General features: G+C 35.9%; 1 protein-coding gene across 3 annotated transcripts in view; it reads left to right on the plus strand.

Moving 5' to 3' along the window:
* NBEA (neurobeachin) overlaps positions 1-21781 on the plus strand; it is a 547470-nt gene that overhangs the window by 206128 nt on the left and 319561 nt on the right. For all 3 annotated transcript variants that reach the window (XM_073229196.1, XM_073229216.1, XM_073229206.1), the window contains exons 30-32: positions 7178-7616; positions 17687-17841; positions 20144-20267. In XM_073229196.1, the coding sequence (XP_073085297.1) occupies positions 7178-7616; positions 17687-17841; positions 20144-20267 (718 nt within the window). The remainder of the gene's footprint in view (positions 1-7177; positions 7617-17686; positions 17842-20143; positions 20268-21781) is intronic.

Below are 21781 nucleotides of genomic sequence, written 5' to 3' on the forward strand. Positions count from 1 at the left end.
AATGGCGTGTGTGTGTGTGTGTATATATATATATATAAAGTCCATCTGATCTAATATATCTTTTAAGGCCAGGGCTTCTTTATTGATTTTCTTCATGGATGATCAATCCATTGATGTAAATGCAGTATTAAAGTCCTCCACCACTATTGTATTGCTGTTTATTTTTCCCTTTAGATCTGTTAATATTTGTGTTTTATGCTTAGGTGCTTCTATGTTAGGTGCGTAAATATTTGAAATGTCATATCCTTTTTTTGGATTGATCCTTTTATCATTATGTAATGCCCATCTTTGTCTTTTATTACAGGTTTTGTTTTAAAAGTCTATTTTGTTTTAAATAAGTATAGCTACTCCAGCTTTCTTTTCATTTACATTTGTGTAGAGTATCTTTTTCCATCCTTTTACTTTCCGTCTGTGTCTTTACATCTAAAGTAAGGCTCTTGTGGGTAGCGCACTGTACAGGTCTAATGCAACCAACAGAGAAAGGGTTCCTAACAGCTACCAACCCGAGGGCACAGCAAGAGAGTTCAGGCCCGGGAGCTCCGTGTTTCTGTGCAGGAGGCCTTTTAGCTAATCACGTGATTGCAGCCTGAGGGAGGGGGTCAGCGTCAGTCTACATGAGGCAGGAGAGAGGATCGGTCAGCCTGAAGACAAGGCGGTGGGACTCATTCAATCAGAGCAACGAAAAGAAACAGGAAAGAGAGAAAGTGAGCATAGCTTTGAGGGACTCATGGGACAACATCAAATGGACTCACATTATTGGGTCCCCAGGAGGAAAAGAGAAAGAGAAAGAGAAAGAGAAAGGGGCAGAAATGTCATTTGAAAAAAGAATGGCGAGAAACTTCCCAAAGTTGAGGAAGGAAACAGACGTCGAGATGTTTTCATGTTGAGATGTCTACGGAAATGTTCTAAGTCCTTGGGAAGCTGAATCAGGCAAGGATATGAGAGGTGATAGACTGACCAGTTTCTTAACCCTTACTGAAGATCTATGACCTTCAAGTATAGTCCCTTTAACTCTGGAATCATAATCAGCTTGCCTAAGATAACAGGAAAACTGGGAAGTTGTGGAGCCAGAATTGGAAATGTGGTCAGTTTGATGACATTCCCATGATCTTTCCATGATCACTTACTCCCTTCAGAAGGTCAGGAGAAATACCCAAAATAGCTTAGGAAATGTAAGGCAAGGTGGGAGTGAGAGGTGTTTCTTTTAGGGTTGGAGATACTGGTCTGAAGATAAAGGGGCCAGAGCTAGGGGAGAAAGAGAGAGGAGTTGAAGATGGGTAGAAAAAATAACTGATGGAGAGGTTGGGCTCTGCATTTTCTTACAGAATATGGTGATGGTGATGGTGATAACAGCAAAATTAATCATGGCAGCAGCCGGTATAAAAATGTATAGTGAGATCGCTTCATGCCCTGCACTAGTCATGAATTATGTTATTTAATCATCAAGTCTTTAATGTATGTTGCATCCATTTTACAGATAAAAGGACAAGGCTGAGAAAAGTTACATCACAAATCTAGTAAGGGGTAAATAAGTCTTGGTTAAAATTATAAGTTAAACGGTCTTAATTTCAGTGTCTGAACTCTTAACTATATGTATGCAAATTATGACTTATCTAATTGATTTTAACAGTTATACCTTATTTGGTTGTTTTTGTTTTTCTGTAGCTTAAGAAGAAATGTTAAGCATATATGTTGGCATTGTATTATTAGTGCTGAAGGTTGCCTCTAGTCCATTACAGAACTGCATAGTATAATTCAGTAGAAAAGGGTTTTTTCCCCCTTTATGAAGAAAAGAGAAAAACAATACAAGCACTATCTATGGCAAGAGGAAAGCAAAATAAGTGTAAACATGAACATTTTATAATTTCTCTAATTGATATTCTATTCAAAATGTACAAATTGGAACTCTACTAAAATTTGAATCTTAAACATTACTTAGATGTGGGACTGACTTTGGAAGAGGTGAATAAGGACCTCCAAAAAACATCTCCAAAAAAGCAATAAGAACACTGGAAAATTTGTCAAAATCAACTTTTTCAGTTCTTTGGAAAGTAATCAAAAGCATGCAGCAATCCAAAGAGTGAAGGAAAACTTGAGAATCTTCATGACAACAGCAGGCTTGGTGGTGATTTAACTCACCCTGTGGCCGTCCGCCTCTCCCCAGCCCTGCAGCAGCCGAAAAATCAGCAGCCAGGCAATGACGGTCACTGCGAAAAGCAGTAGCCTAGGAGCCCCTAGAGAGAGGCTGACTGGCTTTGGAGTGTTTAGACAGTCTCGTCGCAAAGTATTGTCACTGTTTGACCTGCCTGGCAGCACCCTGGTCAAGCTCCATTTAGAGGGCTTGTCATCTGACCTCATCAGAGCTTGCATGGAGAGAAAAACCCTGTTTACAAGGTGTTTGTGAAAATGATCAGCCCGATTTTTTTCTGATGTTGCACCTGCTTGAAATGGCAGTACCAGTTGAGGCAAGAGCCTTATCAAAAAGCTTAAAGGAAGAGCTGAGAATGAGATGTCCGCATTCCTGGGGCTGTACTTAGCCCTAGGGAAGACCTGAGAAGATGCTATTCACTCAGTTCTGGCTGACCCTAGGCCTGTGCAAACAGAAAACGAAAGCTAAGGGAGAGTTGTGGAGAGCAGAGGTGTTGGAAGCATGTCCCGACACACACAGCTTCTGGCAAAGAGTGGAAGACACACACACACACACACACACACACACACACACACACACACACACACACACACACACACAGCCTCTGGCAAAGAGTGGAAGACTTGCAGTCCAAGACATTTAAGGCAATCTCTGTCCAGTCATTAGGTGACCACTAGGCTGAGCAGGGCCTTTGGTGGCTGCAAGTGACAGGGAAAAATGGATTTTACAGAATTAATTCAGGAAGGTCAGTAAAAGAGCAATGGTGAACCCCATGGGAGTGGTCTGATTCTAGAGATTGCCACATCATATTATCTAAAATGTCTAGTTTTCAGTAACAAAAATAGGAAATAAGCAAAGAAACAGAGAAGTGTAGCCAATACATAGGGATAAATAAAGCAGTCACAGAAACGGTCTCTGCAGAAGCACTGATGATGTACTTACCACACAGATGTGTTGAACCAGCTTTATATATGTGCTGAAATATTACAGGAAACCTTCTCTAAAGAATTAAAAGTGTGAAGTTGTTTTTTCACCAAAGAGAGAATATCGGTAAAGAAGTAATACAGAAAACAACCAAAAAGCAGTTCTGGAGTTGAAAGTTATAAAAACTAAAAACTTAAAAAGCAGCTAGAAGGGCTCAGCGGAAGAACCAGCAGGCCTGAAGAGGGGTCCGCGACCATGATCCCGCTCTGGGGAACAGAACGGGAAAAGTGGGGAGAGCCTCAGAGCCCTGGGAGACCCCAACAAGTGAGCCAGTTACATAGTTTTCATCCATTTAGTATCGCAAACAAAAAACTCAATGATAGATAAATAATTGCAAATAATTAACCAATGCATGGCAGTCTTGTCTTGTGTAAAATGAACTTTAATAATGATTTTAAATCTTTTTATGTCTGGCTTTTTTGCTCTTTGGAATTCAGGTTCTTTTTTATGTAACTTAATTTAGCATTTTTAGATTTAATTTAAACAAAGAAAACAAGTTAGGTATATACAGATTTGTATGTTTTATTTTAAATTACCCAAATGTGATCTGGTTTGCTTAATACTATTATTTGAAGAGCAAATAAACCAAAATAATTTTTAGTGCTATATTAACAAGGAAGAAGCTGTGTGTTCCTTTCATGATTATTTATGATATTTTTTTTTTTTAGATTGGAAAATAGATTCAAACATTTGAGTAAAAGATCAGGATATTGAAGCACTTCATACTGTAAAACAAGATTTTTGGAAGACGGGCGGTGATAAATTAGGTCACCATTTAGAAATCATGTCACTTGCTGAACTTAATGCCCAAATTTTCCCCAGAATGTATTAGATGAACTCATCGGGCTCGGTGAAAGCCAGTGAGAAAAAGAGGCATGTGACATGCACTCCTTGTTTCTAATGAGGTTCTAATATCAGAACTCAAGCTGACGATGTTTGTGCTTCGTGTACTGACGTTACCTCTTGCTACAGATACTGATGAAAACTATTGAACAGTTACCAGGGTGCTGTCAGGGGCATGACCTCCCCAGAGGCTCGCATTCACACTTTCTCTGCTATTCTTGCTTGACCTCCTGTTGAAGTCACTTGAGTTCAATCTTCAGAGTACGTGAGTGTCACAGAGGAGCATTCTAGGAACATACAAGTCATCTGAGCTGAAGTCATGCCATCAATCGAGAACTGTCTGTAAAAGACCTTAGTGCAAAAAAAGTAGGTTTTTTTGACCACTGATCTGGTCTTTATTTGCGATTACTTTTAAAAAAATACCCATTGGTGTTTATTTTTATTTCTATATAACATCAAAAGTTAGTCTTTACAAAAATCATTTATTTGAATAGTATTCTTATTGATATATCGAAGTAGTGCCTCATTTTTTAAATTATCTTTTTATCAGCCACCGTACTCTTATTATTGTGTCAATATTTTAATTAGTCATTTGAAAATATTCTAATATTAAATTTCAATAGACTTTTAATTGTCTTATAATTGAGAGGTTAACATTTATTATTAGAGTTTCAAGTATCTAGTTTGTAAATTAGAGATTTTGTCTACTGAGAATCAATTGAACAGAAAAAAATGATATAGTTGGTAAAAAAAATATTTTTATATGGTACTTTGTAGACACTAAAATCAAATATTTTATTTTCTTAGGTATTCCGTTTTTTAGCAAAATGCTTATATTATAGAATAATATAACTTGAAAGTTCACATTTTTCATGTAGCTCCTAATGTAAACGACATTCAGACATAAGTATCGAGGCATCATCTTAGGAGAAAGCCAAAAACTCTAGGCCAAATCTACAAGTCAGCCAAATTTTGACTAAGTACTGGACTTTGATAATTAAACTCTGTAAGAAAAGGTAGCGCATGCTTGTAAATATGCCACTGTGATATTTTGATGTTAGGGTTTTTATTTTGTTTCTACATTTACATTCTTTGTCCTATTGTCAAAGAGAAAATGTCATTACTCCTATTTAATTTTTTCCTCGTTTTTCTACCACATTTGTTTTCTCTCCAGAAACATACAATTTATAGCTGCAATGCATTATATAAATTCAGTAGTATTTCTAATAGTGGAAATGACTGCCTTAGCTATCTTACCTTTTTATTCTATAGCCCTTGGTTATTTCAGCAGCGTCTAGAATTCTGACTCTCCCCAAATATATGACTGCGCTTCTCTTGACCTACGGATACAAGTATCCCAGTGATTCTTCAGACTCAAGTGATTCACAGTTTAATTCATTACTTACTCCTGAAAAATCGATTATTCCTGAATAACCTTGCTTTCTTCTTTATTTAATGTCATATCACTGTTCTTTTTTTCTTAAGCTAGATGTTCCAGAAATATCTTGGCTCTTTCCCTTCCTTCTTGTGACTGATACTATTATTCTAATTTTAGTCTTAATCCCCTCTCACAAGGTTCTATAAAGAAGGCCAAAATCCTATCTTTACCTCTTACTTTATCCTTCTCTGGTGCTTTGCCAATAGTATTGAAATTCTCTGTCATCTCAAAACTTTGATGTAGTTATTTTAATATTTAGTCTTGGAAATAACAGATCCATAATATTTTGCATGTCGATCATCCAGTGTTTGGATATTATCATTTATCATTCTGCTAATTGATCTTCTCTTTCAAATCTAACATCCTTGACCAAACAAGTAAGCAATACTAAAACCTATTTAATGGATATGAGGGAAACTACAGTGTAACACTAAATTGTTTAAAATGCCTATTTTTAGTCAATATAAATGAATATTGTATACTAAAAAGATTAATAACATGAAGATGCTATTTCTAAATTAATGTATAGTTTTAATATAATCTGAATCAAAAGAAAAGGTCACTCAAAAGAAACAAAGGTATTTTTTTCTTTGTGTTGCAAACTGGACAAAATGATTCCAAAATTAGTCTGGAAAGAAACAAATTCATACCTGCAGTAAATTTGGATGTCATGACGTTAACTACATTCAAGAAATTAGCAAAACTGTCTAATAGAGTCTTAGAATGGAGCCCTGTTACCAGAGAAATCCCTTCACTGTAGCACATGTGTATAAAGTTTTGAACAGATTACGATCCCCGTCCCAAAGAAGGGTCATCAAAACATTTCTGTTTCCTAGGGACTGGAGACATCTAGACTCACTAGGGACTTCACCAAAGGTTTTGTGAGTTATCTTGCTGTCGTCAGGATCGTTGTCCCTCTGTCGGGGGGTCTCCCGATTTCCTGTCCACCTGGTTGCATATGGCAGGGTTTCTTTTTGTTCTATGGCTGACATAAATAAGATATTTATGATTATGTTTTAAATATCTTAAAGATGTTTTTCTTTGTATCTATTTTAATTGGTAATATTGTATGTGTATTTCATATCTCTTTTTGCGATTCAGTTTTCGCAAATTGAAAATTTATATTCATAAAGAGTGAGTATTCCAAAATAATTATTCTTAGCAGCACATATAGGCTATATCCTTGTGGGGCATTATTCTCTTATTAAAGAGTTTATCCTTTTAAACTAATCATATGACATGCTTTTCGCGATGAATTCTTCAAAATTTTATATATTATATGTGCATAATTTTAGAACAATATATTCACCTTATTTAAAGTTTTAATTATACATTTCATTATTGGTTATTGATGTACCAAAAATGGTATAAAGATGACTTTATGTTTTTAAGGATAATATTCGAGAAGTGTATGAATTTTTCCTGTGTGATTGGTAGATAGCAATGAAAGGATTACAAGGGAACTTCATATAATAGTTATTTACAAGCTGTTATAAGAAGCTACTCCTGGAGCACTTTCTCCATGCCTCAGTTTCGAAATGCCAGACGACTTGTAAAAGAACAGGGTTCTGTTGATGTGAACTGAACATAACAACAGCTATAGATGGATGATAAGTGTTAATCCAGTTGTTTTGTTAGACATATCCATGGAGCACATTTTTTGTTTCTTACAGGATTATTCTTTATTCTGATATGTGCGGTATTAATAATCCTGGGTCTTCACTTGTGAAGCGTTTTGCTTAAACCCGTTTCTTTCATTACAGAGACCCCTGCTGCATTTCCAGACACTGTAAAGGAAAAAGAAACGCCAGCTCCTGGTGAAGAGATTCAGTTAGAAAGTTCCATTCCTCATACAGATTCAGGAATTGGAGAGGAGCAAGTGGCCAACATCCTAAACGGGGCAGAATTAGAGGCCAGCACGGGCCCTGATGCCATGAGTGAGCTGTTGTCCACTTTGTCTTCTGAAGTGAAAAAGTCACAGGAAAGCTTAGCTGAGAACCCGAGCGAAATGTTGAAGCCGGCGCCTTCCATATCTAGCATTAGCCAAGCCAAAGGCATCAATGTCAAGGAAATACTGAAAAGCCTCGTGGCCGCCCCGGTGGAAATTGCCGACTGTGGCCCTGAGCCCATCCCCTACCCGGACCCAGCGCTGAAGAGAGAAGCGCAAGCTATTCTTCCTATGCAGTTTCATTCCTTTGACAGGTGCGTACAGGCCTTGCTATTCACATATGTGGAAGGACAGGTGGGGTCTGTTAATATAAAAATAGTAGAGGGATCTTAAAAATGTTGCATTTATTGATGGATTGATTTTTTTCATTGAAGTATAGTTGATATACAGTACTGGCTTAAGTAGACAACATAGCAATTTGACAGTTATATCCATTATTAAATGCTCACCCCAACGAGTATAGTTACTACCTGCCAACATGGAAAGATGTTACAGAACTATTGACTATATTCTCCATGCTGTGCTTTCATCCCTAATTAATTTAATCAAGTTAGACATAAATGTGTCTAATTTACATTTATCAATGTAGGCTCTTACTACGCAAAATGTCAAAGGGATAGAACAACCTGACTGACCTCATAGTAGGCATTTTAATAATACCTCTCAAAAAAGGGTTTCCATATGATACGGAGGTTAGCACATTAAACTGGAAATCAAGAAAACCCAGACTCTGATGGTGATCCGTCATTAAGTACCTTGGGCAAGACGTTTTAGCTTAGCGAACCTGTTTCATGGATAAAACAGGGAAGGAGATAGGTCAGATCTCTCCAAGGTCTCGTTTGGCTCTGAAATTGCATTCTAATATTTTTGAATACTATCATAATTGTTGGAGATGAAATAGCTTCTAGAGGTAATGAAATCCAAATTTGAGTTTTAAATTCAAGTATGTGGAAAAAATACAAATTTATACATGATCATCTTCCTTATAGAATTTCCAGTATCGACGTGAAAGCCACATTTGACACATGTATTTAAAACTAAATATTGCTGAAGGCATTTTAGCTTTGTAGACTATTTATAACATGACCCATATATCTACATTCAAATGTCAAATCTTACAAGGAATTTTTAGCTGAGAAAGAATTTTTTTCTGTTCCAATATAGATGCCATAAAAATGATAGTTCACAGAAGCAGAATAAAATATTTAGACCCAAAAAACTAGTGCATATAGTATATTCTATTATTTAACAACATGCAGCATTATAAAAGTATCCTAGGGTAGATATTAATCATTAAGGGTTGTACTGGATTTTGACAGTGGGATTGATGCAAATCACGTTTATATATTAAAATATAAACTAAAGAATGTGCTTTTTTACCACCTGAATTAAATTTTTATTACTATTTAAAACACTTTTCCCCACACAGAAATTTTATATATATTTGTTATGAGGTGATGGGCAAATAATTCTATTTTAGAGATAAAAGGTCAAGTTAAGAAATCAAATGTTTACTAAACTAGAATGCAAAATAAATATGGAGTCAAAATGTAATACGTATTCTGTATTGTTTTTTCTAAAATAGTCCAACTTTTTCTAAAATAGTCTAATTGTTCCAAATTAGACAGTGATGTGTTAGTTTTTAGGGGTAGAGGTGTGAGATTAAAGCCATTGTCAGTTAGGATTAATTATCTTTTTCATATATAAATATAAACTACCTGTAAACATATAACTAGTGCCTCACAGATATTTATTGAAAATCTGTTGTGAAACCATAAATGACATTAGTCATCATGTCAGATATAAAGGTGAGTAAAACTAGTTTGTCTTCTGTGAACTTACAGAGTAGGAAAAGGTTATAAAATAGTAATCAGTAGGAGTAAACAGTAGTAAAAAGATTTTTAAAAGATAAAAAATTCAAGTAATTGCCTTTCAAGATGAAATGAGTCCAAATTTTTTTTTAAAAAGGAATAAAAATACAGGAAAATACTTTTTTAATGCTTTGTATTAATATTACAGATGTTTATTCACACAGTTCCTTGGACATTCCCTGTATCATTTCATATTGATGTTCTCTCTCTCTATTTCACCCATTTGGTTTATGTTCCCAGAAAATATGTGTGTGTGTATTTATAAGTGTATGTAAACATATGCATGTAAGTACTGTAATCATCTATAAATCCATTTTTATAAATAAAGGTTACAATAATTTCATTTAGGGTCATAAAAGTTTTGTGTGTTCCATTTAATTTTAAAGTATATGTTTAAATTTTATTAAAACATAGAACAGTACATACGGAGAATTATTGTGGTTTGCACAAGGAAAGTCAATGAAATAAAGATGAAAGAAAAGATTTTGTTTTACTTCAGATCATTCGTTAGAACAGTTTTTTTCATTAAAACTTAACAAAGCTACCCGCTGAATGCGAGTGTTCTTAGCTACTCAAAATTTATTACGCTTTTGAGAATAATTGCTTTAAAAAAAGTAGAACTTCCTGTTTGTTCCTGGTAGCATTTATGCAAAATTCAATGAGAATGGAAACATTATCCTAAATTGCAATAAGTAGAAATGAAATAAATAGAGACACACAAAGCGTATTTCGGTTCTTCTTCGGGAGAGGGTCCCCAGTGTGGTTAATATATGCAGTAGCTGAAGTACCAGCCAGTGTAAATGATGAGGTGATATTGATGAAAGGAGGGGATTGAGGTCTCGGGGGGCGCTGATGACGGATTGAACAGAAGCAGCCTTGCACTGCACGTGACTCAAGTCTGTCGTCTTCACCACTCAAAGCCATAATGGGACGTGGCAGTCTGAAATGAGTTGCCACGGCAAAGAGTATTATTTTTGAAATGCTTTCACACAAATCACTAGGCCCTGCATACAACTTAGTTTCATGCTTTAATGTCATCAGGAGGCACAAATTGGTGTGTCTAATTGTTTGCCACCTGCCAGCAAAATGAGCTGCCAGCCAGCCAGACGGGTTTGATTGTCTGTCAGCCATTCAATAGATTGAGAGTGACAACATCAAAAATTTAACTTCAAACTCTGGAGCTTTGAGCAGCTTTTCAGGGACTTCATCCCCACCAGTGCTTCTGGACAACTGCATTTTCAATTACGTTTCCAGTATATTGCTTCCATTTGCCTTATCTGTCTTAAGGTAGCCATAATTACATTATGAAGTATGTAAACATATTTCTGAAGCAGTAAAGTCTGAAATCCAAGTTATGACATGTCTTTTAACATCAGATTGAATTCCTTGAAAACAGGATCCCAGATGACAGGCTTTAGAAGCCAAGTCCGGACTACTCCCGGTTTCAAACACAGAATTATCGTGGGTCCTCCTCTACCAAGAATATATTCTTCATTTTTATCTTTAGTTGAAAAATAGCTGTAGGCTCAGTTGCTCCGTTCTTTGTAACTGAATCAGACTGCCTGATACTATTGTACAGTCCCCATGGAAATCACCTGGATTGTACTTTTGTTAGCCAATGGCTTATTGGTTCTCTTGAAAACATGGTAACAATGCATTCTTGGTACTCATTCCAGATGGTAGATTTGGAACAACTTTGTAAAACAATGGATGCCATTTGAGCTAACTTTTGTTTAGGTCGGGTGTTCTCTCCACACTTAGGATGGAGCATTGATGAACTTGAGTGTTTTCAAGTTTCTAGTATCATTTTCATTAGGTAAATTGCAGCATCAAATTTTAGAAACATTTAGACTTAACTAAAATAGACCTTTTTTCTTTTAGTGTTAAGTCTTTCATCAGGTTGGTTTATTAAATATTACATAAACATTCCTATCTACATTATGGAAGACGCTAATTCTCTTTCTTTCATGTCCTCCAATTATCATCTGTGCAGATTTAAGTTCACGTCTTTGACTACACTGAGTGGCCCTATCGAATGTCTATTTATGAGATGTAAAACATTGAAAATGCTAGGCATCCTCTAATGCTGTTCTGTATGGAGGAAATACTATCTGTGTAGAGGAAATAGAACTATGAGATTACAGCTGTTTTTCTAATAATCTATTCCTGTGAAGCAAAGAGAAATACTTATTGTGGTTTTAAATTTCGAACAGAAACCCTTAATAATCTCATCATAGAATTTCTAAGTCAAGTTGCAAAATTCGCTAACAATACTATCTCTTGATAGATTTCTACATAGATCTATGGTTTATAAAATATTCTAGGTAGGCTCTATTTTTTATATATTAGTACCTTTGTAACTTTTAGATTCAGGTAATGCTTTTCTTGAAAACCACAAACTAAGCTTTACCCTGTTTTTATACTAAAAATGTAATCCTGTGTATCTACATGCTTTTAATGTTTTGACAATTTGGAATATATTGTGATTTAGCTCAGTGTTAATTCCCCAAGATTCTTGAGATTATCCCTTAGATTGGACAAAAGCCAAAAATTAAAAAAAAGCAGAAGACAGTATACTTCTCCATACATTTTAACTGTTTTATGTTTTTAATTTTTTTTTAGTCTGGGGCATCACAAAAAGCCCATAGTGTGTTGCTTTTCTAACAAGACTTATACTTCTTGGTTTTACAAACCTGTTAATGGCAGAATTACTGGGTTTAATATATTCAGGCAAACTAGTCTGTATTTTCCCCCTCAGACTTTTAATTTTCTTGCTTCCAAATGTTTCATTTTCAGAAAATCCCTAAAAAAGGATTTTATAAATATTACAAGACTAAAAAAAGCAACATAGAAAGCCTTCATACTATTAAACCTAAAGCATAAGATTAGGTTAGGTGTTTTCTCTCTAGTTCTTTAACATCAACATGTTTAACATTAGTGCTAAGGATAACAAGTTAAGATAAAAAAATAATGTTTGATAGAGATGATGCAATCCTCCTACATTGATCTCCTTAAAATTAGAATTAAATAAGATTTTGAAAAATTACAGTGACTGCCAAGGACTTCAATTTCTGGTCGTAAGAGTTTTCTCATTTTCGAAATATGTGCTTGAATATATCACTTAAAAGATGAACAAGTACATGTAAGCCACACTGATTAGAAATCTGCTAACCTTTCCATTTCAAAGTTCCCATGACATCTCGCCACTGAAATCCCAGCTTTTATTGTGATCCAAGTGTCCTGGGTTTAGTACTTTCAGGCCAATGGCTAGAAGATGCAGTTTGTGCCAAGCATGGTTATATCCTAGTCTCTCCAATATTGATGCCTTTATCTTCGCATTTACAGACAGTTCAGTGAGCTGCAAGAGGCTCCTTTTTAAAGGGTAGATTAATGAAATAGTTATTTCCTATGTATCTTTTTTTTTCTATTGGTATTCTACATATTTTACAGGGACTCCAAAACCTGAAACCATTATAAATAAAGTCAGAGCTGCATAAATCATAATTGTTTTTCTCCAAAGTTTAAATGTTTTCTTTCAAGATAAATGTTGAACAGCTATAAGCCTTGCTAGGGAAGAATGATTATTTAGAAATTCGGAGAACCTGCTATGAATAATGGGTCTTTTTGTGATTCATTGTGTGAACTTCGTCTATTCTCTTTGACTCTCTGGGACTTAGTTTCCCAACCTGTAGAATAATTCTTCTAAAAAGTCCCCTGAAGTTCTGGAATCCTATGATAAATGAAATGGTCTTGTAATTAGTCCCAAAAAAGTAGCAGATGACCATTTTTGAACTTGGTTAAAAGGCCTAAATCCCCAGAAAAAAATCTGCCATGTCTGTTTCCCAAAGCTATCACCTCACTTGAGGCCCTCGGCATCTCTCCAGGCGATTCTTCAGTTACCTTCTAACTGGCCCATTTCCAGGTGTTTCCTCCTCCCCCAAATGTATCTTCCACATGTATTCTAGACACATGTTGCTTAAATGCAAAACTGATGAGCAGTTTGAAATACTTTCTTGTTATTACACCACGGAAGGTGGACTTCTTGTTTGTTACGGAAAATCCACCTTTCACCAGTCATAAGGATCTGTCTGCAGTTCCTTCCGTCTACTCGTTAAGTTTGTACCCTTGGACTTCTCTCCTCTTGGCGATTCCTGTTGACCCTTCTGGATTCAGCTCACCCTTCCCTAAGAACGCACACACTCTGTGTTCTGAAAGGTCCTGTGCACAAGTCCGAATGGAGCAGTTGCTGAAATCCATTGCACAGCCGCTTTGCGTCTTGGATTACCTTCAGGTGTCTCCCGGGCACGGGCTGAACGTTACTGGCCTTTGTACACCCCAACTTTTTAGGGCAGCTTTATTCCCTTAATTTGTTAGTGCTCGATAAGGGTTACAAGAAAGAGGGCGGGCGCAGAAAGAAGAAAATGACTCTTATAGGTACCGTGAATAAGTACAAAACTTACTTGCCTTAATAAGTCACTGTTGACTTTTTTTTTTCATCCTCAGTATCTTACATTATACTTTTGTCAAATCTTGAGGCATACCAATGAAGTATACTTTTGTAAAAAGCCCTGTTTAAAATTTACACAACTCATTAATAGAAACTCTAAGACTGGATCCTTGGACCACTTGTATCTATCTATTTGCACTTAATGATTTCATCCACTTTTCTGCCGTTATGTACTTCTGATTCCCAAATTTATGTCTCAGCCTGATCCTGCCTCCAAAACTAGAGACTTACATCTATCAAATTGCTTTTTCAACATTGCTACTTGGATGAGTAATAACAGTTATAAAAATCCTGCTCCCATAGCTCTCCCTGACTTAACGGCAGCTCTGCCCTTCCAGTTGCTTAAGTCAAAAATCTCTGTATTATCCTTGGCTTTTCTCTCACACCCACATCTAGTCTACTTTAAATAGTGTGTGTTCTGCCTTCTTTTTTTTATATTCTTTTGATGAATAAATAGTTCACAGGGAATGTTGGTTTTAAGGAATATTGTATCATTTAAAACTAATATATAGAAAACCTATTAAATCCGCTAGGATACCCAGTCTATTGATGACATGACTAGGATACCCAGTCCTGTAATATGTGTTCTACTTTGTGCACCAGTTAATTCAATGCCCTTCATCAGTCATAGGCTTAGGTCTGTACAAATGAATCATATGATATTTTTCTTCTTACCTTTAGAATTTATTTGTAGTAAACAGAAGATTTTCACTTATATCCTAGAGCTGTGACTATGAGCTGTAAGTTCTGTTATTTACCTATATGACTGACTTGTTTGCTGTATTTCCTCACAAGCTTGGCAGATCCAAAAAGCAGGACATTTAAAACAAAACACCTGTACAAGCTCCTGCCACACTGAAAGACTTGAGATGGAGAAACTAGAAAATAAATACAAGCGACTTAATACAGTTCATGTAGGCCACGCCTCTTCTTAGCTGACACCTTCTACAAAGAATGAGCAGTTCGTTTTCCAGGGACTTTTATTTTGTAGCGGGCCCTGGTAACTTTTTTTATTCATGTATCATTGATAGCTAATCTTATGAAGGTTTCACACAAGCAGCACCGTGGTCACAGCACTCACCCGTATCACCAAGCCCCCCTGCACACCCCAATGCCGTCACTGTCCATCAGCGTAGCAAGGTGCTCTGGAGTCACTACTTGTCTTCTCTGTGCTAAACTGCCTTCCCTGGGACCCCCCCTACATTATGTGTGTCCATCTTGATGCCCTTTAATCCCCTTCTCTGGCTTCTTAATACAGTCAAACTTTGACCCACTCTTCACCACTTCAACTTTGCTGTTCTGACCCAAACTACCACAATTTCTTGCTTGGAGTATCGGAGGGTCTCCTGACCAGTCTCCCCACACGCCTACCTTCCCCCCCTATGTGTAGCCTCAGCAAGGCAGCCAGAGTGACTATGTGGTAACTAAAATCGTATTCGTCCCCTGTTCATAATCTTTTAATGGCTTCTGACCCCACTCTGAGACAAAGCCACCGCCTTTAGCAGTGGGCTGCAAGGGCCTGTGATAGTGGCCCTGCTCCCGTCTCATGTGACTCCCTGTCACCCGCCTTCCCACGCCGCTCTGCCGCTGATCTTCTTCCCAGTCTTGGTGCCTTGTCCCTTCCCTTGGCTCAGTGTCCCCTCTGACTCCTTGCGCTGTCAGACTGCCGGGTCTGCTGTCAGCAAGGTGGCCGGAGGCTTTCACATCAATCACTGTTGAATCAGATCCTCGCAGATTTTTAGTAGACAGACATTTAATGTTGTTTGTATTCATTTACAAGCCTCACTACAGGTTGTTGAGGTTAAAAATTTTCTTTCTCATTTGTATAATTTTTCACAATACATTTCTCATAGCTTCAGCACTTGATGTATATACTAATTTGTTGCAGAGAGTTTGTACACAAAGTTAGTAATGATCTATCTGTTAATCATGAATCGTTGGTAATTGTTTTTCTACCATCTCGAATCCATCTCACAGCACTCTCACCAGTTTACTTTTCCTTTATTTGATGCACAAGATTTTCATGAGAGATGTAGGAATTTTTGTATTATTTCATGCATAAAGAATTTATGAGAGCTGTAAGAGAAAGTAAGTATTGCAGTTTCACTAACGACTTCAAATGAAGACTTGGTCATTTTGTTTTCTTGCTAGGTAGCCATCGAACGAGTGCATCTAAACACTAGTTTGGAAGTTCAGACAAGAGTTTTGATGATAAACTAGTTTGTTCTTTACTTTTCCTATTGATTTTTATATATATCATTATAACTAGGTACCATGTATTTTGTAGGCAGATAATTATTTCATTTTATACAGTGGTGACAATTATTAACATTTATAAGATATCCCATAACTGAAAAAGCCCTTTTAAATATAGTCTTATTTAACCTCTCTGGTTATGTGTGAAGTATGTGGCATTCCCTTGTCATTTTTACAAAAGGGAAATGAAATAAAAGATCAAACATCTCAAGAGTAATTTAGCTCTCAACCTTAGTCTGCTGACTTCACATCCTATATTCTTTCCAAACTGTCACACTCTGTCTCTCAATGAAATAAATGAAGGCATTATTTGAAGAATGGCCAGTGAAGGAATTGAATGAATAATGTGTGCTTTTTCATAATTTAGTGAGATAGTTGAGAGTTCCAGGTTAAGTCTAAGAATCTGTCTCCACATATAAAAAGAAAAGTCAATATCCAGAAAGAAATAAATGAAATTTGGGCCCAAGTAAAATTATTTAAGATTATATCTTCAGTCACAAAAAAGATTTAAGTACACCTAAAACTGAGAATAATAACTCTTGTAAATTTAAATTTTTGACATTGAAGAATACGTGAGGACAACGTGGTTCTTTGAAAAAAATGTTGTCATGAAGGAAATTTAAGCCATAGACTATTTGAGTGTAAGCCATTGATATAGTTGCCTTTTAAATAAATAGAGATTTTAATGGGGAATTTTAGAATTTAAAAGAACTAGGTTAGATTGGATATTTTTATACTGTTAGTCACTAGTTTTCAAGTGTCACATTGAACTTAACACATGTCCTACATCTACTTTCTAGATTAGTAGGTTCAGTGGTGGATAAATAATGCTTGGAAGTGTTTGTTAAATGAAGCTGCCATGCCAGAAACTTTGAGAAGCATGAAGCTTCAGTACAAGGAAATAACGATATTTATTATGTTAGAGAAACAGTTCATCTTTTATAATTACTACTAGTTATAATCATTTATTACTAAAGGTAATGCAATGTCAAGTTCAGAAATTTTTCAATGAAATTTTAATATGCTTAAGAAACATGGGAAAATAGTTTCTGTGTTCAAAAGTCAAGACTTAAAGTGCTAAATTTAACCAAATATCTAGTGTATCACCTCAGATTTTTTATTGTAATAGCATTCCTACTTTGAAGAGCAACAGAATTTTGTTCAGAAAAATAAAGTTTAATGTTACTATGCCATTAGATTTTATTCAGTATTCCTTGGTTTAGTTTTTAGCTTTCCTGTGAAGATGCATAAGAGTTTGGCTTTCAAATGTTTTTATGTCTTTATGACTATTTTACACATGGAGAATATAATATAGATGGACATTTTGTGGGTACTTTGCAAAGAAACCCTATATGCATATGCAAAATATTCTAACTCGAGCACATATTTTCCCAATTTTCCTAGATTAATGATTGTAGCCCACATGCCATCTTAAGAAAGGTTTGCAAACTCCACAGATTCTACATAAATGTTTGCTAAGTGACTTATAGTAGTCAACGCACTTTACAGTATGTCCTTAATGTCTATATCCTTTTCATTAATGCGGTTGGACTCAGGAGTTCAAAGAAAAGAAGAAAAGGAAAAAAACAGAATACAGACAATTGAGTGTTGAGTATGTGTACCTGCCATGCAGGGTCAGAATGCATCTTGAGCCTGTTTTCGTTACCCCGCCTCATGTCGTTCTTTGCAGGAGCGTCGTGGTGCCTGTCAAGAAGCCACCCCCAGGTAGTTTGGCTGTAACCACCGTGGGAGCCACGACTTCTGGGAGTGGTCTGCCAACAGGCAGCACCTCTAATATATTTGCTGCTACCGGAACAACACCAAAAAGTATGATTAATACAACAGGTATTGTCCTTATATATTTTCGTGATACCCCATCTTTTTCTTTCTGTTTCCTATAGCTTCATTTTTCTTCTCATTTGACCTTAAAAACTAAAATACCTGATCACTGAAGATTCTCTGAATCTTTAAGAAGTTTCTAGTCTATGTCACTACCTTTCAGAATTTGTCTGTAGTTCTAAGGTGTGTTTTTTAGCAGCTATTTCAGAGGATACTTGGTTCTTTGAAACAATGTTGTCATTAAGGAAATTCAAGTGTAGACTATTTCAGTATAAGCCAAATTGTTGGCTTTTGTTCTCAAAACACAGTACCGTTTACTTCCAGAGTGAAGTAAGCTTTCTGAAAGGTATTTGGGGAGCAAAACCACAAGATAATTTGAACTCTAAAGTCTAATATGTAAAAATGCGTGAATTGTATCAAGAATATCGAGGTGTACTAAAATAGGTAGTGACAGAAAATATATTTAGTTACATTACTGATTGAATCTAATGTATTTCTTTTGCTAAATCCTCTAAGAGAAGGTAGAACTCCCCTAAGAACCTTGATGATACGCAGGAGCCTCAACTTAATAAAAAAGTACATGGAAATAAGAAGCATTGTCTGACATTAAGTTAATTTATATACTAAGATTAAAATTGCAGTCAATTCATTGTCCAACATTTTCCTAATGGTTTAAGGAACAAAAAATTCCAAATCACTACACAATTTTTAAAAGCCTGCCTGAAATAACCTTTTATTTTTGTTAATTTCCAGAAATGTTCCTGTTGATTATTAGTTAAATAAATCCTTACCCAAATCTTTGTGATTTCATTTTAGGTATTTATACAACGCAAGATGATCCCTGACTTTTCTTTCCTGACTATAGTAGCCTTCTCTTCTCCAAACTGTATAGCCTTGAACTTTTCCATCTTTTATCATTCCTTAGATTTTTTTCCCATTTTTATTGATTTCATAGGTCTTCTTTGTGCTTTTTGTATCTATCTTGTTTCTCATACCACCTGAGTCTGATATATCATGAACAGCACATTTATGGGGTTATAGTAAGTAGAAGGTACTCCATCAAGCATATTTATATTAGCACGTAAACATTAATGGCATTGCTTTAAAGGATGTAACATCTTTTTTAACTATAACTAAATATATCTGGCATCTGAAAAACTTACATGAAGTTCTGTCCAGTTCGCTGTCTTATTCTTTACACTCATTTCGCTTTCTAGCAATAGGAATAAAAATGTTTTTCTTTTGCCAAAATATATGCCAGAAAAAAGTGTTAAGGTTTTTAAAATATGCCAACGTAGTAGAAAGAAATCTGCATTTGATATCTGTTGAGTGAGTCCATATTTTTAAGAGAGGTAAATGAAAAAAATCACCTTGTATTATCTTTATGTTAAACAAGTTATGATATTTTCTTCTAATTTCTGTTCTATGAATTAATAAGACATAGAAAATGATAGTAGCAAGATGATGTACTGACAGTATAAAGTATATAATACTACATTTTAAAATAAGCTTCCTCCTTAGAAGTGTATACTTAGTACACACATACATGCATACACACACACACATGTACACACACTCACACATTTTATGGGCCAACATCTGAACTGGACACCTGGTCCAGCTGAAATTTTGGTACATAGGTGCTCTGGTAAGTGTTGTAGTGGAAATCCCCGTAAGCAGCTCAGTTTTACGAGAATTACTGTAAGATATGGTAATATTTAGGAACACTAGATGTCCCTCAACTCCACAGCTATTTAATATACTTACATGGTGTGTTATGGAAACATCTGTTCTAAAATGGCATCTTCGTATTGTTGAGAACTCATTATTTTAAAATCAGGTACAATTATGCTCACTATAGCCCTTAAGAACCATTTATCAAAATAATCGTTTGATGCTGTGGTGCAACTAATTTATGCTTAATGCACTTGAAATTTTATCTTAGATGATAAAAACTAAAAATATTACAACATAGCAACTAACAACATAAATGTTTCGTATCTAAATTGCACTGTTTTGTCAGCCTCATTTTATCTAAAATTATCATTTGTTGATGTCTTTTATTTATACCTCATTTATAACATGTAGTTTTGTTAGATTATGTAAATCAACCAGGTTTTAATGTAACAGCTAGTATTTATAATTATAGTTAGTAGTGTGCTAATGACCAAGTGACTTTTTAATTGTCAAAGTCTGTTTTAAAATTCAGATGAGGAATTCATCAAAATCAGATAGTAATAATGTAATAAAAATCATTTTGTTTAAAAAATTCATGTTTAAAAGCTAAAAATTATTATTTTGGGAACAGGTGCCGTGGATTCAGGGTCGTCCTCTTCCTCCTCTTCTAGTTTTGTCAACGGTGCTACCAGCAAAAATCTGCCAGCTGTGCAGACGGTGGCTCCGATGCCGGAGGATTCGGCTGAAAACATGAGGTACGCGTGACGATTTGTTTTTTACTCATTTTACTCAACCCCACAAGCCAAACTGAGTGAAACGCAGCACAGTGGATACACAGGTGAGGTTAAGAATTCTTACAATGGTTAATTATGTATTTTTTGACTCTATTTCGTAATTCTGATATTTGATATTTGTACTCTTTTTTCATTAATATATCTCAAAATCCAAACAAATGTTGAATAATTTTCACACATTGACTCTGCTGACTTGTTTTTTTTTTATTAACGTATGATTGACATACACTCTTATGAAGGTTTCACATGAAAAAACAATGTGGTTATTACAGTCACCCATATTCTCAAGCCCCTACCCACACCCCAATGCAGTCACTGTCCATCAGGGCAGCAAGATGCCACAGAGTCACTATGTGCCTTCTCTGTGCTACACTGTTCTCCCCGTGACCCCCCACACCATGTGTACCAAACATAATACCCCACAATCCCCTTCTCCCTCTCTCCCCACCCGCGCTCCCCCACCCTCCCCTTTGGTAACCACTAGTCTATTCTTGGACTCTCTGAGTCTGCTGCCGTTTTGTTCCTTCAGTTTTCCTTTGTTGTTATACTCCACACATGAGTGAAATCATTTGGTACTTGTCTTTCTCCGCTTGGCTTATTTCACTGAGCATAATACCCTCCAGCTCCACCCATGTTGTTGCGAATGGTAGGATCTGTTTTTTTCTTATGGCTGAATAATATTCCATTGTGCATATGTACCACATCTTCTTTATCCATTCATCTACTGATGGACACTTAGGTTGCTTCCATATCTTGGCTATTGTAAATAGTGCTGCAATAAACATAGGGGTGCATATGTCTTTTTGAGTCTGAGAAGTTGCATTCTTTGTCTAAATTCCAAGGAGTGGGATTCCCAGGTCAAATGGTAATTAGTTTTTTGAGGAACCTCCATACTGTCTTCCACAATGGTTGAACCAGCTTACATTCCCGCCAGCAGTGTAGGAGGGTCCCCCTTTCTCCGCATTCTCGCCAGCATTTGTTGTTCTTAGTCTTTTCAATGCTGGCCATCCTAACTGGTGTGAGCTGATATCTCATTGTGGTTTTAATTTTCATTTCCCTGATAATTAGCCATGTGGAGCATCTTTTCACATGCCTGTCGACTATCTGAATTTCTTCTTTGGAGAAGTGTCTGTTCAGATCCTCTGCCCATTTTTTAATCGGCTTATTTGCTTGTTCGGTGTTGAGGTGACTCTGCTGACCCTGTAATCCATTGCTGTACAACACATGCTACTATTTCCAAAAAGGTAAAAACATACACAAATTGTATAAAACATAGCATCTTTGGGGTGGTGATGAAAAGTTTATAATAGAGACTTTCAAAATTAATCTGCAGAGTTTTATAAAATATATCATTGGAACTTGAATAACCACTCATTATCTTTTTATCATGATTAATAGATAAAAATGATTTATAGTAGCTTATCAAAGAGCATTCCTAAATGAGGCTGGCCCACATTCTCGGAGTTAATTGCACA

The sequence above is a fragment of the Manis javanica genome, chromosome 1 (genome assembly GCF_040802235.1).
Source record: "Manis javanica isolate MJ-LG chromosome 1, MJ_LKY, whole genome shotgun sequence".
In the NCBI taxonomy this organism is placed as follows: Eukaryota; Metazoa; Chordata; class Mammalia; order Pholidota; family Manidae; genus Manis; species Manis javanica.